General features: G+C 36.7%; 3 protein-coding genes across 4 annotated transcripts; 1 reads left to right on the top strand and 2 right to left on the bottom strand.

The window, feature by feature from the left end:
- Positions 1 to 2,843: 2,843 nt before the first annotated feature.
- On the top strand, positions 2,844 to 7,913 carry LOC133864436 (uncharacterized). Of its 2 annotated transcripts, XM_062300769.1 has the most exons (7): positions 2,848 to 3,086; positions 3,886 to 3,960; positions 5,899 to 5,966; positions 6,959 to 7,072; positions 7,182 to 7,344; positions 7,526 to 7,672; positions 7,769 to 7,913. In XM_062300769.1, the coding sequence occupies exons 1-7, from the start codon at positions 2,865 to 2,867 to the stop codon at positions 7,793 to 7,795; spliced, it is 816 nt and encodes a 271-aa protein (XP_062156753.1). In that variant the 5' UTR covers positions 2,848 to 2,864; the 3' UTR covers positions 7,796 to 7,913. The 2 variants fall into 2 exon arrangements, with proteins under 2 accessions (XP_062156754.1, XP_062156753.1); XM_062300770.1 differs by lacking the exon at positions 3,886 to 3,960 and having other exon boundaries at positions 2,844 to 3,086.
- Positions 7,914 to 9,144: 1,231 nt separating this feature from the next.
- On the bottom strand, positions 9,145 to 15,429 carry LOC133864563 (uncharacterized). Its single transcript, XM_062300937.1, has 3 exons — positions 15,288 to 15,429; positions 13,641 to 15,105; positions 9,145 to 11,329 (listed from the first exon to the last, which is right to left on the bottom strand). Exons 2-3 carry the CDS (start codon positions 14,712 to 14,714, stop codon positions 9,230 to 9,232), a joined length of 3,174 nt encoding a protein of 1,057 aa, XP_062156921.1. The 5' UTR covers positions 14,715 to 15,105; positions 15,288 to 15,429; the 3' UTR covers positions 9,145 to 9,229.
- Positions 15,430 to 21,606: 6,177 nt separating this feature from the next.
- On the bottom strand, positions 21,607 to 22,952 carry LOC133862281 (F-box only protein 6-like). Its single transcript, XM_062298047.1, has one exon. The coding sequence runs from the start codon at positions 22,870 to 22,872 to the stop codon at positions 21,778 to 21,780; it is 1,095 nt and encodes a 364-aa protein (XP_062154031.1). The 5' UTR covers positions 22,873 to 22,952; the 3' UTR covers positions 21,607 to 21,777.
- Positions 22,953 to 23,537: the final 585 nt, after the last annotated feature.

Raw genomic sequence — 23,537 nt, 5'->3', positions numbered from 1 at the left:
CCACAGATACAAGCAGCAAAACACCCTCAAGGCCTCAATCAATAGAGACAACACAAAATATCCCATAAAAGAATCGAGATTCGAGCACCCATCACATCTTTACCCAATCGAAAATCAAACTATCAAAGCATCCAATCAAAACACAACTGATTCCATGCATTTCAAACAACCACAAATCAACGAAATCATATACACGAACCGGTGGAGAAGCTTACAGTGTAGTGGCGGCGGAGACGAGTGGCGGCGGAGACGAGATGGGCAGAGAGGAGACGAGACTCGAGACGAGAGGCTCTAGCGAGTGGCAGCAAAGGCTGGGCGTGAGGGCGTTGGGCCGTCGGTGACAAAATGAAATGGGAATTGGGAAACCTAAACCTAAACGATTTAAGATGGTTTATATATATTGTCAAAACGGCGTCGTTTTGGGCATTCAGCAATGCCCAAAACGACGCCCCTCTAGGCTCTCCGGTCAGGTTTTTATTTTTTTATTTATTTTTTAATTTTAATATATATATAAGCGGTTAGCGGTTATTTATAACCGCTTTTAAAAGCAGTTAGCGGTTATAAGCGGTTAGCGGTTTTAAAGCGGTTATAACCGCTCCGTTTGAACACCCCTAATTTATATATACCCGATTATAATTAACCGGGTATATATATAAATAATAAAAATATGTTAATTTGTTTAAAAAAAAATTAAAATATAGAAATTACTAAATTAGCCTAAAAAAATTAGGTTTACATCTTATTCTTCTCATTTGGCACTGCGGTCTGCTGCACTGTGGAGTGTGGATGAGCTCTTGAAGCTTGAAGTTGAGCTGTTTTCTTCACGCTTTGTACTCTCCCCAATATGCTCCTTACTCTCATCAATGAGGCCACCGCTATGACACGAATCCGATACCATGGTGATGCGGCAACCTTTTGGGACAACGTCCACAAACTCCTTGAAATCATCATCTGTTTACAAGTAGTACGGTGCTCAGATCGGTGCTGGAGCGCTTGATACACAGCAGCATAGGCATGGGCACAAATAGACTGGTTCCAGTTCGTGATCCATATCCAACCATAGTAGTCTCTAACCCAGTAGAATCGAACGCATAGCCAAATCCATTCTAGATCGGCAGATCCTCATGAGCATGATCGGGATGTAGTAGTTTCTCCAGCTTGTCTAATGGTTCCAGTAGCATATCCGGCAGCGGGTGAAGCGTATCTTTTAGTAGCAAATTTACTAATTTAGGTGAAGACCCTTTTCTGTTGATTATTAAGCCGTTGAAAAAGCGGTCGATTCTGTCTCTAGCAGTATTCTTTTGTTATTTCCTGATAGGTTTTGATTTTTATGATAACAAGAATTGCTCCGTTTTGTCTCTGATGTTTACTCGGCAACCAAACACGAGTTTCCTGCCCGTCTCCCATGGTTTAGGGCCCAGCTAAACAATGATTTGGTACCCGGTCTGGGTAACCGGGTACCAACCGGGGTAGTTAGTTAACTGCCAGTTAATCAGCTACTTGGTTACCGGAGTAGGTTGTCAATTTTCAATAATCAGCTATCCCGGAGCCGATTACCAGTTTTAGCCAATAATTAGGAACCGGTTCCGGGTTTTCACTCTTATGAACACTACTTTCAATGTTACAATCAAAACAAATTTATATCATAAGGGACTGAGGCCAGAGTAAAAATAATACTTTTGTTAGTGTTTTAAAAAAGTTTGGGGTTGTCGTGGACCCTCCAAGGGCAGTATTAGCTCCGCCCATGTATATATATATTGTTAGAATATATTCTAAATATATTCTGAATATAATATTATTGATTTATATTTCCTAGTATATATTGATTTGTGTTTCCTAGTATAAGTCGATTTATGTAACTATAAATAGGAACCTATGTATTGTAAACAATCAAGTTATTGAACACAATGTAGCCTTTTGGACTTTACCCTGTGGACGTAAGTCATAGATCGAACTACGTAAATTCTCTGTCTCTTTTCTCTCTCTTGCTTCCGCTATTATTATGCTTTTATTTTATTTTAGATTTATACACACATCTCAACATATACTATAGCATAAACATATAAAATTGAAATCAGATTGTTTAAGATTTTAATTAATTTTTCTAATTGCTCAAACAATAAATATTAACCATGATTAAAGAACAATATTAAACAAAAACAACATTTACTTTATATATGACATGACTAAATTAATTGAGTAGTTCATAAACAAACTCGAATTTGTTCGAAAAATAAATAATCAAAGCTTGAACTGATTATCTTAGTCGGCTCGTGCTAAAAAAAAAGAAAAAAAAAGAGCTTAAACATTCAATATTCGGCTTAACTTGATTCGCTTACGACCCTACTTCTCTTTATTTAAAACACATATTTTGTTTTGTTTTGTTTTTTTGTAAAATATATTTTTCTTTTTGATTAGTTACTTTTAGGCAAATGTTATTTTGGCTAATTGGAGTGAAAGTTTAGGTAAAAAATGATACATAATTTGCAATTTGCAATCTTGCCGTTAAATTTGAACAAAATAGTGTTGGAATGTCGGGTCAAAGCAATTTTTAGGGGTGTAAATCTGGTCGGTAATGTTTCGTTTCACTTTCAGTAAATGTTGGGGGTCAAAGTAATGTTTCGTCAAATGCCGGGGTCAAAATAATTTTGGCGGGTAATGTTTCGTCTCACTTTCTATAAATTCGGCTGATAATGTTTTTAACTATGTAATTTTTAGGGGCGTAAATTCGGCCGGTAATCTTTTCTAACTTTCTGTAAATGTCGGAGGTCAAAGTAATGTTTCGTCAAATGTCGGGGGGGTCCAAAGTAAATCCGGCCGGTAATGTTTCGTCTTACTTTCTGTAAATGTCGGGGGTCAAAGTAATGTTTCGTCTCACTTTCGTCTTTCAGCTAAACTACCCTTCAGCCTTCACTGAGTTCACTCTTCAGCCGACGCCCGAGTCCCCGACAGCACAGCCACAAACGCACAAAGCTCGGAAGCCCACTACATCGTTTCTCTCCGATCTCTTCACCTCCCTTCGTCGGTGTCATCGAACCCAGTCGTCATTCTGCCTCTGCCTCAGCCCACCGTGCTGTCAACGCCAAGTTTGGCTCTCTCTTTCTTCACTTTTTTTCCTTTCCGCCCTATCCGGAACCGATCAGATCAGGCATTTTTGGGGCTTTTTGGTTTTTAGTCTTTGGTTGCTGAGAAAAAAGGAGGGAAAATGGAAGAAATTGGGATTTAGTATTATGGGTTTTTTTTTTTTTTTTTTTTTTTTTTACTCTTTTGGTCTCGAGTGGAGAGGGGTTTTCACTTTTTCACCTCTTTTTAGTATTTTTTTTTTCAAAATATGCAAGCTCATTCGGGCTATCCGGTTAGTGAGGCGGATCATTAATTTTCAATAACCAGCCACCTCGGAGCCCGTTATTGGTTTTATTCGATAATCGAAAACCAGGTCTGGTTTAAACCCCTAGTAATTTTTGGGAGAGAGTAAATGGGTTCGGGCTTTGGGGCAGTCCGGATCAAGGAAAATGCGGGCCGGGCCAGGGAAATAGTAAAACCCGTTCCAGACCCATCATTCCTGTATCCAAACAGATGACTACTTTTGGCGGCTAATTTGAATTTCGCAGCTTAAAAAACCCGCCAAGACCAGTGAACCACAGTAGCAAACTCTCTGATTTCCTCTCTCCCTCCAACCAAACCAAGCACTAAAAATAGTTTCTTTCACTTCTCAATCGCAAAACCCTTTTTTGATTTCCTCAGCTTGTCAAAGACTCAAAACCTTGTTACTGTTACCTGTCCAACAAGTTTTCATGTGCGCAAGATTTGTTTGACGAAATGTTTCAATGAATGTATGGTGAATTTGAAGACTAAGGTGGAGTTGTTTTTTCTTTGAATTGAAAGATGTATGGGCGAAAAGCATGCCAACTGGTGAAAGAACTTGCAAGCGCTGAAAAGGGGCAGCTCACGCCTTGCAATGTAAGCCCTGGTGCTTGGTTGTAATCTGCTTCTCTTGTATTTTAAAAGGTTTTGCTGTTTTCTGTCTGAATTTAAGAAAGGTTTTGGCAATGGGTGGATTGAGTAGGTTAGAGAGTAATAATTGGGAATTCACTTGGTGGGTATGTTTCCATTCTTCACAATTTGGTGATATGTGGCTATGAATTTGGTTTGTCGGCATAGTTCTATTGATGGGTAGGTGGTTGGTGCTATTGGTTCTAAAACAACATCTGGGGTTCATTTTATCAAAATATGTTGACATGTGGTTAGGAATTTTGGAAGCTGATGGTAGGAGATTTTTTTTTCTTCCTAATAACAAAATCTACATCTTGTATTATACATTGAATAATTAACAGAATAATTTTACTAAATGCATGGTAAACTTTATTTTGTGCCAGATTTTTTCTATCTGGTATACAAATCAACTGCATCGTGGCTATACTTTAGTTAGATTAACCCAATCTCTATGGATTCTTTTGGCCATAATCTTTGGTGATCCAAATTCTTCTTAAATTATAGGGTAAATTTACACATTACCCAAACTACCATCCTAATCTCACATGCACCTCCAAACTATGACATCTTTTGCATCTTGTGGCAAAACCTTCTTCTTCTTCTTTTTTTATTTTTATTTTTATTTTTTTTTTATGTCAGTAAATATGTATTTTTTTTTTTGGGTCAGCTGGGGATATTTTTGGCAAGAGTAATGTTAGAAACTATTTTTTTATCTTACAACTATTACACAATGCTGAATTACAATTCAAACCAATCATTGGATCAGTCATTGTTACAAAAAATAAAATAAAATCAATGATCGTTTTGGACTGTTACATTAGCTTTGTGGGTATCAAATCTTCAACATTGAGATGCTTAACGCAGCCGTTCCAGTTTATTGCACATTGGATCAGTCATTGTTAAAAAATAAAAAATAAAAAAATCAATGATTGTTTTGGACTGCCGCATCAGCATTGTGGGATACAAATGTAGTTTCTAGCATTTATCTTTTGGCAAAAGGGGTGTAAATCGAAGCATTTTGGCAATTTATAGGTTCGAGAGTTGCAATGAGATGTAGTTTGGAAGTGCAAGTGAGATTAGGATAGTAATTTGAGGTGGTAAACTTACCCTAAATTATAAATGTGCATTTTGCCAAACGTATAGTATCTTGTTATGTTTGTGGACTAAATGATAAGTACACTCTTCGGTGAATGTTAAATTGCCTGATAATGGTTGTTAACTGCATGGGAACGTGAAAGTTGATGTTCAAATCTTGGTTTGTTCTTTGAGCGGAAGAAAAAAATTGCTTTCCTTGAAATTGGTCCTTTTCTGACTTGCTTGCCTCAAGTTTTTGAGCCTTGGTGGACTTAATGTTTCATAAGCCAACTTGTTTTTCTTTTATGAGAAATGGCAATCTATGTCATGTGGCAACACTTTTGATGCCCAAATGTTGCAACACAGATTATCTATTTTGATCATGTTTCAAAAAGTAATGTGAAAGGTTCTTTTGATGCATTATGCATCTCTGTCTCATTTTCAACCTCCCCCCTGCGGTTAAGACTCCCATTAACCTCTCTTTCTCTCATCCATTACAACTTTTTCATGCTACTGATAGGCTACATCGTTGCACATCTAAAACAGTTGGCAACTTCCTCTGTCGTGTGTGATGAGGAAGGAGGTGGGCATGTGTTTCTTAAGTACCCATGTTGGGTAGTTTGCTTTGTTAGTGGTTTGTGAAGTAGGAGGGGTAAAGAAAGTTTATGTTTTTGTATTGTGGTATTCCTCCAGCCCTAAGTGGAGATTTGTATTGTGGTTACTCCCACCCGAAGTGGGGATTATCAGTTTATTTCTGTTGTATTCCATACACTCTGCCTGGGACCTATCAGCTACCTTCAACTTGAAATTTGTTTTACTACGATCTTGTAGAGCGACCTGTTCGATCAAGTGGTTGCAGAATGTAGTCAACATCACCTTGAGCTTCAGTCCTTGATAAGGTAATCCTATTATCCTTTTCTGCTTCTAGGGGTTCCTTAGGTTGTTGCTTTATTCTATTTTCTATTTTCTTTTTATTTGGAAAATGCTGTTCCAATGTATTGTATAATCCGTCTCATGTTTTGGGCTCAACATTTTTGTTTGTACATCTTTTATCCTACATGTAGTTTACCAGCTTTGAGGTCACCGTTCTGGAAATAAATCACCAAAATCCCCAGTGACAAATACCTCCTAAATAGCGTACTACTACTGCTGTCCTTTCTTGAAAAATGGCCCAGATGCTAATTTTTCTGCATTCTTTGCTCCCTAGAATCATGGCCGTGGATCCTTACTACCATCAAGTTCATAGAACTCTAGAATTGAATGTCAAACCCAATTATAAAGTACTAAACTCAGGTCAAACATTGTCATGAAACACCCTTGCTTATCTCATTATGTCTTCCTTCTTCTATCAACTTTCAACTAGCAAATATATACATAGATTCAAATTATTGTATCTGCCCTGGTTCAGAGTACAATAGGTTCAACTTTTCAACTGACTCTGGTTCACATTACATTTTGGTTGCTTTGATGAAATCTGAAAGGGAAACCATTTTATATCCATTTTTTGTTTTGTCAGCCTATATGGTTTTTCAATCTTGAATTTATTGTATCTGCTCTCTTCTAAAACATAGTAGATCTTAAACAAAATTTATCTCAAATTTATTCCGTTTTGTAATTTCACCATTTATATTTCTGTATGCTCTTCAAATCAGACCACCCTTTTTAGGTGTATGTTCCCTAAAATTCCCAAATTGTAATCACGATTGATATTAGCATATTGGCATAATGAAAAGTCTGGTTACTCATTCAGTTGGAATTTATTTTTGGGAATTCCTTTCATACATTGACTATGGTTGCATCTCTCAACGTCTATATTGCCGTTTTTTATAGTGATACATAACATTAGTTTGGTTTTGTATGGCTCATATTGCATGACTTCATATTACCACAGAAAAATCCAGGAAGAAGGATTGGATGTCCAAACAACTAGAAATCCAGACCACTTTGGAGCTCTAATCCACCACCTTTCTTTAGTTCGCAATAAGCGATGTCTAGTGGCATACGTGTAAGTATTTCTTGCTTGTCATTGCGAAGAAAGTGCTTCTAGCTACCTCTTTTTTTGAAGGTTTATCATCTTCACCAGTTATCATGGGTATTGTTTAATAAACATGCAGGTACAACAGAGCAGAAATTGTACGAAGTTTGATATGGAAGGTAGGGCCTGTGCTTCCTCAAGAAATTCAAGAGAAACTCAGTCACACAGAGGAAGATTATTTTAAGAAACATTCTACAGCTTTGCAAGCATACATGTCAAGACTTGACCTTGATTTGACTGTGGTAACCTCTCTCACTCTCTCACACACACAAACATAAGCACACACAAGTAGACAGTTTAAAGTTTCTATTCATGTGATTTCATGAGAAGGGTTGCATATAAATGGTACAGTGTTGGAAGTATCCATTGTCTAATCACTTTTTTCATACAGCATGACTCTGCAGTTTCTATTGTGTTTGGCAGGATATGGTGCCACCCAAAGATCCCTACATTCAGGTGAGAGTCCTTGATGAGGTTGGTGTGGTACTCAGTGACGATAAGACAACCAATTTTGCTCGTCACTCAATGCACTTCCTCAAACGAACTGATGCTGAGCAATTCATCTCACGGGTGGGTTATCCGGTAACTCATTGACTCAAATTCTCATAGCAGAATGGTTTTTTTGGGATTCTTCTAATCTTCTTTCTTATTTCCTATGATTTACAGGGTTTGATGGAGGAGCTCAAAGGCTGACTTAACAACCTTATTTTCTATGTAGTCTTTTTCTTTATAAATAAATTAGAAATGTAGATAAGAGATTGATTGTGTTTAAGCATTGGTTAACTATATGAATGTGCCCCTTTTATTTTAATTTTTCATATGTTCCGTGACAATCTTGCCAATGATATGGATACATGTCAAATTTTATTAGATATAATGTAATCATAAACTTACAAATCATTCCTCACCGTTAAAAAAAACTAACGAGGGGGTGATTTGATAACTATGCATATCTTAAAGAATATTTGATACATTTTAAACTTTAGTGAGTGATTTGATAAAAAGTCAACTCATAATCAGCCTCGTTTTTAGGGCCCCAGAATTTAGAATGTCATCAAATTGTGGCAGAGAACTCTGCATCTCACAATATGAAGCTGAAAAAACCCATCCATAATACATTGTTTAGGGGAGCAGTAGCTAGTAGAAGTTAAAATAAAAGACAACTTTAGTGACTATACAAACTTTATGTAGAATTTATTCTTGAAAACCGACTTGTAAAGAGAATGAATTTAAGAGTTTATATGCACATGATTAAGATTACACGTAAGTTATGTAGAATACTTAGATTGTAAAAAATAATCACTATTTTGATCTTGAACTCGTTCTGCTAGCAAAAAACAAAAAATAAGGTGTAACAAGTATATCAGATTTGAATCTGGAGTGGGAGTACCTCGAATCACTCATGGAGGTTGAGTACCTCGAATTGCTCTAGGAGATCGGACATCTCGAATCGTCCATTTCTATCCATATTATATTAGTATTTTCTTTTATCAATTATGTTCTATCATTTCTTTATTTCAATTTCAATTTCTTCTTACAATTCTCAATCAAAACCCTAGAATTCCTAAACAGTAAATAAACCTGTTACATAAGGGCATGAATGGCCGTCAAAATAGGGTTGGTGAGTGCAGGCTTTCTTTGGTCCCCAGAGTTGGGGTTGTAGAATTAATAAAGAAAACATATTGAGATGGGTCAGATCTATACAATGCTCCTATACTTAGCTTTTGGATAGTCAATAAGACATTGATAAAGCCATATGCATCACACCATTTACAGATAAAGTTGATCGAGAATTGAATTAGTTTCTAGTATAGACCTTAACAAGCAGGGCCTTAGAGTCAAATAAAAGGTACATCTCTTTATAAATGGATATATAATATGAAAGAGAGCTGAAAGCAGAGAGAGAGAGAGAGAGAGAGAGAGAGAGAGAGAAAGACTGATGAAGAATAAAAGCTAAACCTTGACTATATTGAAGTGTGATAAACTGTATTACAATGGTATGCATTAGAGAGGCTAGGAGTAGTGAACAAGAAATCCTGGACTAAATAAGGGAATAAACCTTCAAAGAAACTAAATAAATCATAATAATGAAAATATTCTAACATATACTATGCTAAAGAACCCGAGCTACAGCTTTCTGTTTCTACTACTGCCACTACTAGTGGCTCCTTTCATTGATCCTTCAGACACACAAGCATCTACAGCTGCTAAAATCCGGGCTTCAAATTTATGGCCTTTCATGGCAGCCCTTACTTTTCTAACTACTTGTTGCTTCATAACCTTTCGCTCTCCCGTTGAAAGATATTTACATTTATCCATTCCCTTGAGAAATCCAACCACAGTTTCACCTGAGCCTCCACTCACTCTTTCTAACTTCGCCAGCTTCTCCACCACTTGCAAAGAAAACATCCGTTCCAAGCAGGCTTTGTTTCCCAATTCGACAATATCCAAAAGACAGTGAACATTCACTTCCTGGGTTTTCATTGATTTGCTGTCAATGGAATGAACCAGCTTCTCTATGAGACCCATTTGAAAGATATGGTTTAAAACCAGGACCCCGCCACTGCCATACAGCATCTGGTGTACTGCTGTATAGGCTGCATCCTGCAACTCTGTAATGGTGCACTGCATCATCTTGACTAGCTCAGAAATAATATCATACTCTAGATATTTCTTAATGCAGGATTCTCCACCAGAGAAAGCTAGCTTCATTAATAAAAAGGCAGATTCAGATTTCATTGACTTTTGTTGAGAGTTTCCACACTGCAAAAGTTCCAAGAGTCTTCTAATGAGGGGGCTGTTTAAAATCATGTCTCTGATTTGTGGCTCCCCAGCTTTTTCAATGATTGGTATGAGGTCTTGCATAGCTTCTAATACCTGCTTGTAATTGCTGTCAAGTACCCTGTCGATGAGATCTTCAAAAGTTTGCGGCCTTGGTGAAAGGGGAACATTCTGATCTGATATAATGAATCTTTCCAAACGAAGCCTCACTTCCCATGGCAAAAGATTTAGATTAGCAGGTTGAAGAGACTCATTCATTTGACGGCCTCCTAGCTCATAAAATGCCTTTAATGTGACAATAGCACGATGTTGTGCTACTTCAGTTCCATTCTCAAGAAGTTTGATAAGAGTTTTCTCGATTCCACAAGCAATCATTCTCTCAATTGCTTTTGACTTTCCAGATTTGGACAACGACATCAATATTGTAAACATGCTCTCATGCCATTCCTCAGCATCAGGAGAGAGCAAATCAGCCAGTTGGTTAAAGGGGATACAGTGAAGAACCTTGTCAACTGTTTCCGCACTTCCAAATTCTGCGAGCTTTGCAAGGACAGTTGAAACATTAGTTTGGATCATGGGTTCCTCACAGTTTTCGAGTATAATTGCTAGCTTATCAACAGCACCAGTACTTTCAAGTGCTGGAAAGTAATTGCAATAATCACTTCCATTGAATATATTCGTGATGGCTTCTGCAGACACTGCAACCAGACTCTGTGAACCAGACGATATCAGGCCTTCGATTCTAGGTCCCAATATGCTACCAAAGCTTGCTCTGCTAGTTTCAAACTCAGATATGGTTTCGCTTGCCATTAGAGCCTGGATAATTGCTTCTAAGGTGATAACTGCTTGCTTTTCTTCTACAACACTCAGGAATATCTCTATCTTTTTCTCAGCAATTCTTTTGACACTCTCGTTCCCGAAAATTAGAAGCCAAGGGCAAATAAATGATGTTTCTTCATCTCCAGAATCATTTATTAGAAGCAAAACTGAATCATTTTTCTTGCTGTCAAGGTACAGCGAAACCATGTCATGTACTTGATACAATGGATCTGTATCAGTTTTGATCAGCAAGGAGCCCTCAACAAGCTTGCTGACTATGAGAGGGAACAAGCTCTCCTGTCCAAGAACTGACCAAATGGCCTCCAAACAAGCTTCAGGTATATGTTCTGCCCATGAAAGAGCAGCAAGAGCTGTGAAGAGCTTTCTAGAGTCTGCAGTCATTGCTTCTAGACTGAACTCAAATGACCCGAAAATGGTTAGTGTGTTCTCAGTTTCTTTCTCATTTACATATGAGACAGGACCAGGTGCACATTTGGCAAAGATGGATAAATTTCTGATAGCTTTCTCCCATTTCTCAGCTCTGATTTCTTTCCTGAGAGCCTTTCCCATGACAGCAACAGTAAGAGGGTGGTGGCCACAACGCTCAAGCAAGCTCTCTGCTACACTCTGAAACGAGAAAATCTTAGCAATCATAAGGCAAAATCAAAATTGTGAGAAATAAATCATAAAGACAAGAATTAGGAAAATGAGCACAGCACAAGCAGTTGGGATAAAATTCACTTTAGTTGGAAAATATTTTTTTGGTTTGTAGTCAAAAAGAGGGGAAAAGAAAGAAAAATGATCTGAATAGGGCAGTCGGAGGACACCCTCAAGGCATTTTATATGGGTGCTGGTTACCAAATAAATATAAATAAAAATTTTAGACAACAATGATAAGAAAAGCAAATACTTGACAGTTGCCAAAAAGTTGAAAAATCCTGGGACAGCACCACTGGTGCCTGCTGTGTTACATGTGCTAGTTTTGAAAGTGAAGAGCATGCACATAAGAGACGGTGGATGTAAATACTCATATAGATGAAATCCCTGTCAAGGTTCCAGAGCGCTTTTGTGAGGCTTAAATGGCAATAATGATAAGCTATCTTTGAAAAGGGCAATGAATTCAGGGTGAATGGTTTGTCCCAATCTCAATAGTGGCCAGTAGGTTTTGATCCGTCTGGGGAGGTAGTTGTGTGGGAGCAGGATGATAAGATTTGGGATGGGGAGGCTGGAGATTCCCCTTACCCTTTGGATGTTCTTCCTCCCAGCATGGCATTGGATTGGGAGGTGGACAGTGTTGAGGATGAGGATCTGTCCTTGGTGATTCTGGATGCCTTTGAAGAGGACTTTTCTTCGGGAAGTTAAGGTTGCGTGTCCGAAGTCCAAAGGCAGGAGGGAGATTTTGAATTTGGTAAGCTCCATCAACTATGATGATGCAAGTGCATCCACTTGCCATAGGAAAAGGAAGGCTTACGTGCGGTAGCGGGGAATGCTTTTTGAGGGTTTTTGGTTTTTGAGGGTTTGTTGGGTTCTTTTTTCTTTTTGTAGGCTACTTTGGTTGTTCCTGTGTATACTTCTTGTATACTTAGGGGCACCTTACGCTTTTTTAAATAAAACTTTTTTATTTAAAAAAAAAAAAAAAAAAAGATTATAAGTTAAGGCACCTAACTTCAAGTAAGAAGTTCATGTTCATATGACATTTGTTTTTTATAAACATTTCCATGATTATAGAATATAGATAATACGAGCCTTTTTTTTTTTTTTTTTTTTTTTTTAATTTGATGCTACTGTTAATCAATAATGGTATTTTGGCAAAGATAAATGGGGACCTATTAGATAGGTGGAGAGTTTTCAGCAGACGATGTTTACATGATCTTATTTTGTGCTTGATTTAAACTGTTGGCTACTTCTTAACAAAAACTTATGAGACTTATGGTTCCCCAGCATGGTATGAGGGTCTGTATGTCTTTTAGGTCTTTAGTTTGAATCCTGGAGATCATTGTTTTAGAGACTACAACTATTCTACACACGCAAGTCCTGCAATGGCTGAGGGTTATAGGGCAGGCCAGCATGTGAGAGGATGTTGGTTGCGCTATATACTAGTTTTCTCACAAGAACTAAATAAGTCTATGTTAGGCTCACACACTAGAAGAATATTGGAAACATAAGGGGTGATTCTTTTGCCTATTTGGCATATAAATTGATGGTGGCTGCACTGTCTAACATATTTGGGAGGAAAGAAATGAAAGAGTTTTCAGAAAGGAGAAAAAAAGAGGCTTATACCACTACAAATCTCAAATTGTGTCAGAGAAAGATGAAGACACAGGAAAATCTCTGACTGCAACGATTTGGAAGATTGCTGAAGATATCTTCAAGACTTCAAGCAGTTTCTCTAGTGTGTATGCTAGTGGCTTGGTTTAGTGTTTCGTTTTTACTGTATTTGTTGCCATCATTTAGTGTCTACCTGGTTGCTTTGGCTGGGTAATGCCCCTTTGCATCTGTATTTTTTCATTGTTGATTAATTCTACTTATAAAAAAAAATTTGTGGAAGTTTGATAATAATTAAATGACTCAAATATGTTCTACATAACAATAACAAAATAGAAATCCGTGCTTGTGCTTGGGATCATCACAAAAAGTTGTAGACTGCTAATGATGTAAAACATATGAAGGTGTCTGAACTACATTCTGATGCCAATGGTTTGCTCATGTTTTCTTTAATGGCTTCATTCTTACCATGGTTTTTTTCTCTCCTGAAAGGCTGTTTAATACAAAATGGAGCCAATGAATATCCACTTTATGTCTGAAGAAGACCTATATAAAATCTGATGGGAGCAATCCAAAACAAAATATTCCTTTTCCAAAAAAAAAAAAAAATCCAAAACAAAATCTTGCAATATAAGAAAAAAAAAAAAAAGAGGGAGAGAGATTCATCTCATACCGGCAACTCCTCCTCACTAAGGAGGCTGTAGTACACAAGGATCCCCTTGCTTATTTCCTTTATGTCATCTTTGCCTAACTCTATTTTCTCAGCTTCTGTAATTTCGTAGACAGCTTCATTTCTCGTTGTTACCAAGTATTTGCAATCATTATCATACAGCTTTGCAAATCGCATAACTATGTCCTGCTCCCACACATCATCAAGAAGGATCAAAATGCTTTTCCCGTACAAGGCTTCTTGAAGCAAGCAACATATATATTCAAGATCCCCAGTGTTCTCATCCTTAATCTTCTTCCAAAATCCAATCTGCACCAGAAATTTACAAATTTTTCTTGCTAAACGCTTCTGGTATTCATCCTTGTTTCCATCACAGGCAGCTCTACTACACCATTGCCCAAAGCCAAGTTCAACTGCTCCACCCACAAATTTAGCAGGCGGATCAGAAGCCACATGACGAGCCATACATGATTTTCCAATACCAGATAATCCGACAATAAGAATGACCCGTTGCGAACCCTCTTGTTCTAGTAAATTCCTTATGAAGTTACATTTACTAGATATAGGGTGCCCTTGTTCAGTAGTTATCTTTAATCGAGCTGGAATGTCTTGTGCAGTGGATTCTATTACATTCTCAACATTTTGCACAAATCTTTGGGATTCCAGCCACCAGTTTAAGTCACCCCTGATATTATTTACTAGTTTCCCGAGAGGGTCCCCAGCCATAGAACTCCATACTATCTTAGCGAAGTTCTTAAACTTACTCCTTGACACAATCCTTCTTGCCTTCATGATCTTTGGATGAAGCCGTTCTACCAGGGCATTTAAGCTTTGAATTTGATAATCAAATTGAGGGTTATGAAGCTTGTAGACATGCTTTTGCTTGACTCCGCGTATCAATTTCTCGAGACCAGACACAAACTCCTCTAGGCTTTTGATTCTCTTTGGAGCTTCATCAAGATCCCTAGAGGCTTGTTCTAGTGCAACAACTGCCCCTACCATACTTGACACTATTTGTGTTGCTGAAGAAACAACTTGTAAAGTATCCATTGCTATAAGAACCAAAATGCTACCCATTTTTCCATATTTTCACTAATCAAATAAATGTTCTCAAAACAATGATCAAAGTGATCCCAAGAAACCTTGATGGCCACACTAATTGATCCAATGTGAAACATATATGACATGATGATTAGTTGTGGATTGCAATGCTCTACCAAAATTGAGAAGACATGTACTCACCCAGAAACTTGAAATCTCCAATCAATTATCCCATTTTGCAAAGATCACCACCCATCAACAACCATAAATCTCCAGAACAGAACCCACAACAATCAAACGCAAGTCTTCAAAATGCTTTAAAACTATCGATATCCACAACCATCCATTAAAAATCAAAACGCAGTTCTTTAAAATCCATTCATATAAGCAATCAAACCATCCATAAGGAGATCATTGAGCTCTTAATCTGCAAAACCATCAATTAAAACCAAAACCCAGTTCATTAAAATAGTTCGTCAATCATATTTCGAAACGATCCAAACCCAGCAACCAGAGCAAGAAATTGAAAAACTTTCTACGTTCAAGAAGAAAATGAGAACTAAACATGCATTAAAATGTAACGCAAAAGCTAAAGAAAGATTGCCTTACCTTGAAGGCCTGGAGGGAAACTCAGAAAGCTGTGTAAATGGAAAAACTGCAGCTTTGAAAATCATTTTCTTTGTCTATTTGATTAAAATCGAATGGCAGCAGACTTGGAAACAGAAAAGGCGTCTCACACTAGTCAACAGAAGGTAGCTTAAAAATGGCAATGTCAAAGTGGCAGCATTGACTGTGAATGATATTGGCACGTGAGAAGCCGTGCTAATAAGATGGTAGAAAACTTATTTTGAAATGTCTATTTCAACTCACTCCAAACGAAGTGTTAATGAAGTTGAGCAATTATGCATCTCTCATTTTTCAACTAGAATAGCCAACTAAAATCATTAAAAAAAAAAAAAAAAAAAAAAAAAAAAACAATTTAACCCTCTAAACTATCAATCATTCTCTGAATAGTTTCTCGAACTATCAAGGCTTGGACTCTAGCCCCCAAACTACCAAAACTTTTGAAAAATGCTTATTTTAACGAAGTATTCTCATCCCATAATACCATTGCCACGTGTCATTTTTCAATTAAAATATTCAAAAAATTAAAAAAAAAATTAAAAACTAAAAAAAAAAAAATATTACGATTGACCCGAGAACATATTGTTTCTTTCCAGCATCGTCGTTGGGCACGATGCACACCTGTAGCTTGGCAAACTCGTCCTCGTCTCTCCGAATGCGGACATGGCTAATTTCCTATCATTCGATGTTTATGATATTGATCTTTAGAAGGTTATAAACGATTCCAATCAAAATTTTGTTTTATTACAAACGACGAACAAGTCTATCATTGTTGTGGAAGACCTCGATCGGTTTCTGATGAAGAAATCAACGGCCGTAAGCTTGTTCATCGATGTTCATATCCATTTTTCTCTCTGTGATTTTTTGGCATTCAAAACGTTGGCCAATAGCTACCTGGGGCTCAAGGATCACAAGTTTTTCTCTCAGGTGGATGATATTTTCTAGAGCGGGGCAAGCTTGAGCCTGGCCGAAACCAGCGAGTTGATGATTGCGAATCGGAACTTGCCGAGCCAGACTATAAAATCGGTCATTACGGCGTTACAAACGGACGGTGACCGGAGGAGTGTCGGGAAGATTGGGTCGCGGTTGGAAAATAACGCCACCCCAAACACCCATCTTTTATTAAAAAAAATAATAATAAAATAACAAATAAGAAATAAATTTTAGTTTATTTATTTTTTTAATTTTTTTTAATAGAAAAATGACACGTGACAGGGTATTATGAGGATATTTCGCTAAAAGTGGCATATTTTCAAAGGTTTTGGTAGTTTAGGAGGCCAAAGTCCAAGCCTGGCCCCTCGAACTACTAATGCTTGGACTATGGCCCCCCAAACTACCAACTCCTTTGAAAAATGTCACTCTGTTAGGTCTCCCCGTCATTTTGGATGGAAAACACACCAAGTGCCGTGCACGTGACTTAACAGGACACGAGCTCTCGAAAATGCCCTTAGGAAAAATTACAATTTAGCCCTCCAAACTGCCAGCCATTTTATGGATAATCCTTCGAACTACCAATGCTTGGACTCTGGCCCCCCAAACTACCAAAAAGTTTCAAAAAGGCTCAATTTGTCGAAATATACCTATAATATCCCTGTCACATGTCATTTTTCAATTAAAAAATAATAAATTAAAAAAACTAAAATTTTATTTTTAAAATTGAGAATAATCTCAGTTGATTACAAATTTATTTTACTTCTTTTTTTTTTTTTTTTTTTATCTTTTCTCGAAATAAAAATATGAACTCATTTTTTTTTAAAAAAAAAAAAAAATATTAGATTTAACACAATGGGATTCATTGCAGCCTTGGACAAATGAAGTTCTTTGCCATGCCAATGCTCCGTTGGTTTAGATGATTATTAGAGAAAGTGACGCCGGAAACTTACTATTATTTGCTCATCTTTTTTTCTTTGCATCTGAATATATTCAGATGATAGTGAATAAAAGTACCTGCTGTGACTTGGTTTGGAATCGTGGTATTGTCTGTTGGTGGAGCATACTTGAAGAACACCTTGTCTTCTCTCAACATCGGTTCTGCTGGTTCGTGCTTGGGAGGATCGCATCGGAGTCAGTACATGTACGCAAGGCATGAGTCGTCGATTATGCTACGCCACGTCGGAGAGATGCACCGGAAGCGTATGAGCGATTTGATGGGTAGTTGAGAAAAGATGTCGAACAACATGTCAGCAGGGAACTGGCCCGCCCCCATGCTTGTTTACTTGAGAGGCTGTTGCTGGGCTAATACAATTTCCTGGCCTTAGGGGGTGGTCGCGAGCCACCCAGAGGTGGTGCCAGGCACCTCTAGGGGTGGCTGGTGCAGGCCACCCCCAAACACCAATTTATTTATTTATTTTTTAATTTTTTTAATTTTTCAGAGCCGCTATTGTGGATAGATCTTGGCCATCCACCTTCACAGTTTTGTTTTAGGTCGTTGGATTGATAAGGTTATAAACCAGTAGTAATTTATCGGTTAATAAATCCAAAAAATGTAATGCCCCATGTTTATGATATAATTTTGTCATAATCTAGTGTATATATCAACTATAATATGTAGTTTTTTTTTTTTTCCCTACCATTTTAGATATATAAAAGCATAACTCTTTTAGTCTATTTTATAAAAACCTTGAATAAATCGAATGAAAACATAATTTGGATCGCAAATTTTGGATAAAGATTTTATTAAAATTAGTTGATAAATTCAATATGCAATATTTATTAAATAAAATTTGTTTTAGAAAGTGATTTGTTGACTCGCTAATATGAAAAAAATTCCATTAATATTTTAATGTACAAAAAGAGTGATGTTTTAAAATGATTAAGTATAATTTTTCTTTTTTCTTTTTTAAAAAAAGAGTTCATATTTTTATTTCGAGAAAAGATTAAAAAAAAAAAGCATAAAATTTTAATCAACTAAGATTATTCTCAATTTAAAAAATAAAATTTTAGTTTTTTAATTTTTGAAATTTAATTTTTATTATTTTTTAATTGAAAAATGACACATGACAGGGGTATTATAGACATATTTCGATAAATTGAACCTTTTTGAAACTTTTTGGTAGTTTGGTGGGCTAAAGTCCAAGTATTGATAGTTCGGGGGACTATCCATAAAATGGCTGGCAGTTTGTGGAGCTAAATTGTAATTTTCCCTAAGGGCATTTTCGAAAGTTTTTGTCATGTTAAGTCATGTGCACGGCACGTGTGTTTTCCACCCAAAATGACGGGGAGACCTAATGGAGTGGTCATTTTCAAAGGAGTTGGTAGTTTGGAAGGCCAGAGTCTAAGTCTTGGTAGTTCGGGGGGCCATCCATAGAATGACCGGTAGTTTAAAGGGCTAAATTGTAATTTTTCTAAAAAAAATTCCATCCTACTATCTACTAAAAATGCAAAATAAATATGTCCTAGATTTGTGAATAGTGTAACTCCGTGGAGTTACACTATTCACAAATGCATATATATTTTTAATATTTCTCTTGGGCCTCTCTCATTCTCTCTTTTCCCCCGCCCCCCTCTTCTTTTTCCCTTTCTTTTCCTTCTTTTCTCATGGTTGCTTGTAATTATAATTAATTAGTAGTTATTTTTTACTTCTTCACAAACAGAAAGAAACTCTTATTGGCATTTATAACTTTTTTCAATTTTATTGATAATATTAGTTTTAATCGAATTTTGTTACTACAATATAAACAGTTCAAAGATTGCAATTCTTTATATACCAGGGTGCAGAATAGTAGTAAAATATAATGATAGTTTAACGACACGACCATTGTAAAATATGACCGTATAAAAAAAAATAAAAAAAAATACAATGTACTGCAAGGGAAAATGGAGTGGTTCATCTCCTGTATATAAAGATAATGTACTGCTAGTTTATTTCATCAAACAAAATATAACTTTTTTACAGAGCTTTTCAGTTTGGATTGAGAAAATAGAGAAGGAGATTAGATAAGTTGTTGGACTAAGGTCTTGAAAGGTGGTTAGCTAAGTTAACAAAAATGAATTTTGGTTAGCCATTTTGCATAAATTTACATAAACCATTGTGAATGTTAAAAAAAAATAAAAATAAAAAATAAAAATCATTTTGCTTATCATTTGCAGTACATTTTCTTACAATTTTTTTTTATTCTTTATTTCTTTTTTCAAATCAACCGAATTTGTAAAAGAGATGCACAATAGATGGATGGTAAAATGACATGTAATATATCTCTTCCCAAAATATTGATTTACAAAAAATATTCAACTTTATATTATTTATGACAAAATCTTTTTCGAATTAAAACATTTTTTTTTTGGGTCAAAATAATTAACAAACATATCCTCAAATAGGAGTGTACAAGTGAGACGGTTATTAAATGTTAATAACCGCTAACCAAATAATCGCAAGTAATCGTTGGATAACCGCCTAGGCCGGTTGCGGTTAGCAATTTTAGGGATTGAAAAAAGCGATTAATATATAACCAGATAACCAATAACCGGTTTTATAATATATTTTATATATATATATATATATATATATATATATATATATATATATATATATATATATATATATATATATATATATATATATTACAAATAATAATGTTGCATATCATATCAGCTAAGCCACTAAATTGAACAAAATTCTGGGACAATTGTCTTAACGCATTCCTGTTTCTATTCTGTGTACGTAGACAATTTGTATTACATATGATACATATGAAATGCTAAGGAAATAAACTTGTTGCCTACCTGCTGAGATTGATAATCTGATATCTTCTATAGAAAGATACCCAATATACCAGTCGTTATTATTAACGATTTTATTATAAATGGGTTCTTTGAATGCCATCAATAATCTTTTAAAAGTATCCTTTTTGTTAAGGGAACAATTGTTGCATACAATCTAATTATCTTGGATCGATAATTGTCTAAGGAATGGTTGTCCTTATTATAAGATAATGGACACAATTTTTTTTAAATTTAGTTCGAACTTCAAGTCTTATGAAATTGATCAAAGAGGAATGGTTTCTAGTAGCATTTATTCAAAACCTTCAGACTATTAATGAAAGAGAAATGCTACGGAGGGGACGTTCATCCGTCCCCTCTTCTCTTTTTAATATTAAAAAAAACAAATTCAATCAAAAAGAAAAACAAAAACAAAGAAAAGTGTACTTTTAGTTTTGAATTTGCTTTTTTTAACATTAAAAGGAGGAGAGGGGACGGATGAACGTCCCCTATGTATCATTTCTCTTAATGAAATAGAGCATACTTTTGCACTCTGTGGTCAAAATGACTAGTACAATTTGATGTTATTTGTTTCTATTGTGCTTTTCCTCATGGGAGTTCACATTTAGAATTTCATTAGAGGGTAAACAATAAGCATGGTTTATTTCGCTTCAACGGAAGGAATTAGTGATGATGCGATATGGACAAACCATTAGAGGTAATGGCCAGCCTATTGTAATTGTCTTTAGGGACATAGTCCTAATTGCTTGCCCCAAATGAATTCAAAAAAGAAAAAAAAAAAATGTCGACAAGCTTAGATTGGCTCACTCACACGAGCATCCGTCTCTGGCGCTTAGGTAACGAATAGAGAGCATTGTGTCTCCTAATTTTTTTTATCTATCACATAGAGTTAGTTGGAAAGAGAACTCCAATGTAGCATGCATTTTATACTCTATGTGCTTATGCGACCAACAGAAGAGGTGAGTGAATCGACCCTTGCTATAGGTAATTAATTGTTAATGACCTTATTTATGCCCTATGTGACATTTGATTTTGTCATGAAGTTGTACGTTTGTTACTTTAAAATGTTGTCTATGACCAATGAACGTATGATACGGTCTAAAAAGGCATTAATAGGATAACGATTGGACTGAAAACTAGCTGACATGAGGGTGAAGAGACTTTGTTGTAACACACATGTATTGTGTTTGTACTCACGGCCAACAAGTTGTGTTTTTTCTTGAATAGTTTGTGACATAACTGTGAGTACAAAAGCTTAATCTGATGTAACCAAATGCGTTTGGACATAATGAAACACTTATAGGGATATTTCTATGGTGATCCTTACAAAGATTTGGTATGGTGCTTCCACGTACTCCCAACCTTTTTTTGCAGGCGTGTATGGTGGTCACAGTCTATTTATCGATACGAACATAATAAAAACACATATAGAGAGATGCATTAGGGCTAGCATTTATTTATTTATTTATATTTTACTTTTTTTTTATCTGTGTATTAATATTATATTTGTAACACCAGCAAACCCAATAAGCCTATTTTCATCAATTTTGTTAAGTGTGTTTGGCTGAATCAAACCTGAACAGAGTAAGAACATTTTGGTCAATATATTTTGCTTTTGGCATAAATTATGTCGCCGTAACTTCCCGGTGATCACACATCTCTTGTAGAGACAAACACAGCCGAAACAATTTGAATGCAAAGTTACATAGAAAACAAAAATTTGTAAGGGAAAAGCAGAGTAAAAAGCACCATTTTTTTAGTTAGAATTTATGCATGAGGGAGCAAGAGTTGGGTGAAGAAGCACTCCTTTTATTGGGAAACTATGCACTTGTTTTCCTCCAATGGAACGGCACCCATCAACCCAAAACCATTCCCACACACCCTTTTCTACAACTTCCCTCCAAACTACCATTCCTGAACCAAGCTCTCTATACAAGTAAATCGCTCCATCACTTCCCACACACTTAGTACTTCCTTTGCCACCTGAAAGTCTCATCTCAAATTCAACCGGCATCTTCTCGGCCAGCCGCCAATTATCCCCCTCACCCAGCTCCCATATACAAGCGTTCTCGCCGCACGCGCCACCGACGAGCGTCAGCACCCCATTCCGCCGCACTAGCGTAGCGAAATCAAGCCGGTCTGCCATCGGGACATTCAGTTCCCTCCAAGTGTTTGTGCAAATGTCAAAGCCCATTACAGTGTAAGCCCGGGCAGAGGTGATCCAATATAGGACCCCCTTGGAGAACACGCTCTCACTGGGTGTCCAGACAGTTAACCTCACGGCAAATTCCACCGGCATGGACCCGACAATTCGCCACCTGTCATGTCGCGAGTCGTATATTTCCAACGTGGGTTCGTATGTTGCGCCGCCGCCACGCGGTGCGTCGGACATCCCACCTGCGACGTATACAATAAAGTAAGGAAACCGAACAAGAACGCCGACGGCTGGGTTAGTCCGTGTGATGTTTAACAGAGGGAGGTGCCTGAATTGCCTTGAAAATGGATTGCAAATGGACAATTGGAGGAACGTAGAATTTGTGGGTCTTAGAAGAATAAGGCTTCCAATGGAACTAACAAGACGAACTGGGTGTGGAAGAAAGTCGAGAGAGAGAGCATGCCAGTTGTTGAGAATTGGGTTGTGAGTGTAACAGCACACTCCTCTGTGGCTGCGCGTCGACATGGCGACGAACCATGGTGGGTCGGGCCGGGGCACCGAAGAGGTTGTGCTGAAGAGATAAGCCTTGGCAGATTTATGCCAATGCCGGCAAGCCGACCTGGCGCAAGCCAAGGAGTCTGGGGAGAGGTAGGAGAAGATGGTGGCGAGGAGATCCAAGGGAAGGTCGCTCCACATAGTAGTATCGGAGACGGAGAAATGTTTGAACGGCAGGGGGACGATATATACGACGCCGTTGGTGGTCCCTGGTGAGAGTTGCAATTATTGTGGGGGTGAATTATTGGAAGGGGTATCTTTATTAGCTTTGAAATGTGTGACCCACATGAGCCCATTTTATTTTATTCATCTCACTCACATGTGACCCTGTACTTTCGTTTCTTTTTTTCTTTTTTTTTTTTTTTTTTTTTTTTTCTTTTTTATAAAAAAAAATTGTTTCCTTTTATCATTTACTTTACGAAATCATCATAATTCTGATTCATAATTATAAAGGATGGTTCAAGTGGGAAAACCCTTTTCCTTTTCCTATTTCCATTTTTTTTTTTATAGCAGTAATAAGAAAATGTGTTTTTCGTATGTTTAAACAACACATTTCACTTTTTAGTGGCTAAATTGTAGAAACTCCTACATCCTAATTGAATTATAAAAACTTCTGGAATTCAATTTGTAAGAAATTTATATCATATTAGGTTGGCCCCTTGTGAATAAAGCACTTGTAGAGTGTGGAGTTTTCAAATATGGTTTTTAATTTATATATTTATAAAATAGAAAGGACATAAATTTATTTTAAATTGGGTTGAGGAAGCATGTGAAAAACACATGTTTTTTTAAAAATTTTATTAAAA

This window comes from Alnus glutinosa, chromosome 3, assembly GCF_958979055.1.
Source record: "Alnus glutinosa chromosome 3, dhAlnGlut1.1, whole genome shotgun sequence".
Lineage (NCBI taxonomy): Eukaryota > Viridiplantae > Streptophyta > Magnoliopsida > Fagales > Betulaceae > Alnus > Alnus glutinosa.
Note: the sequence above shows the minus strand (reverse complement) of the source record. Positions and strands in the feature narration are given on the sequence as shown.

Bases quoted from the DNA above. Each gene is read 5' to 3' on its own strand.
- LOC133862281 (XM_062298047.1), bottom strand. From the start codon at position 22,872: ATGTGGAGCGACCTTCCCTTGGATCTCCTCGCCACCATCTTCTCCTAC.
- LOC133864436 (XM_062300769.1), top strand. From the start codon at position 2,865: ATGTTTCGTCTCACTTTCGTCTTTCAGCTAAACTACCCTTCAGCCTTC. The intron at 7,073-7,181 runs GTAAGTATTTCT...ATAAACATGCAG, and splicing joins CGATGTCTAGTGGCATACGT to GTACAACAGAGCAGAAATTG. The intron at 7,345-7,525 runs GTAACCTCTCTC...TGTGTTTGGCAG, and splicing joins TTGACCTTGATTTGACTGTG to GATATGGTGCCACCCAAAGA.
- LOC133864563 (XM_062300937.1), bottom strand. From the start codon at position 14,714: ATGGGTAGCATTTTGGTTCTTATAGCAATGGATACTTTACAAGTTGTT. The intron at 11,330-13,640 runs GTATGAGATGAA...TTCTCGTTTCAG, and splicing joins TTAGTGAGGAGGAGTTGCCG to AGTGTAGCAGAGAGCTTGCT.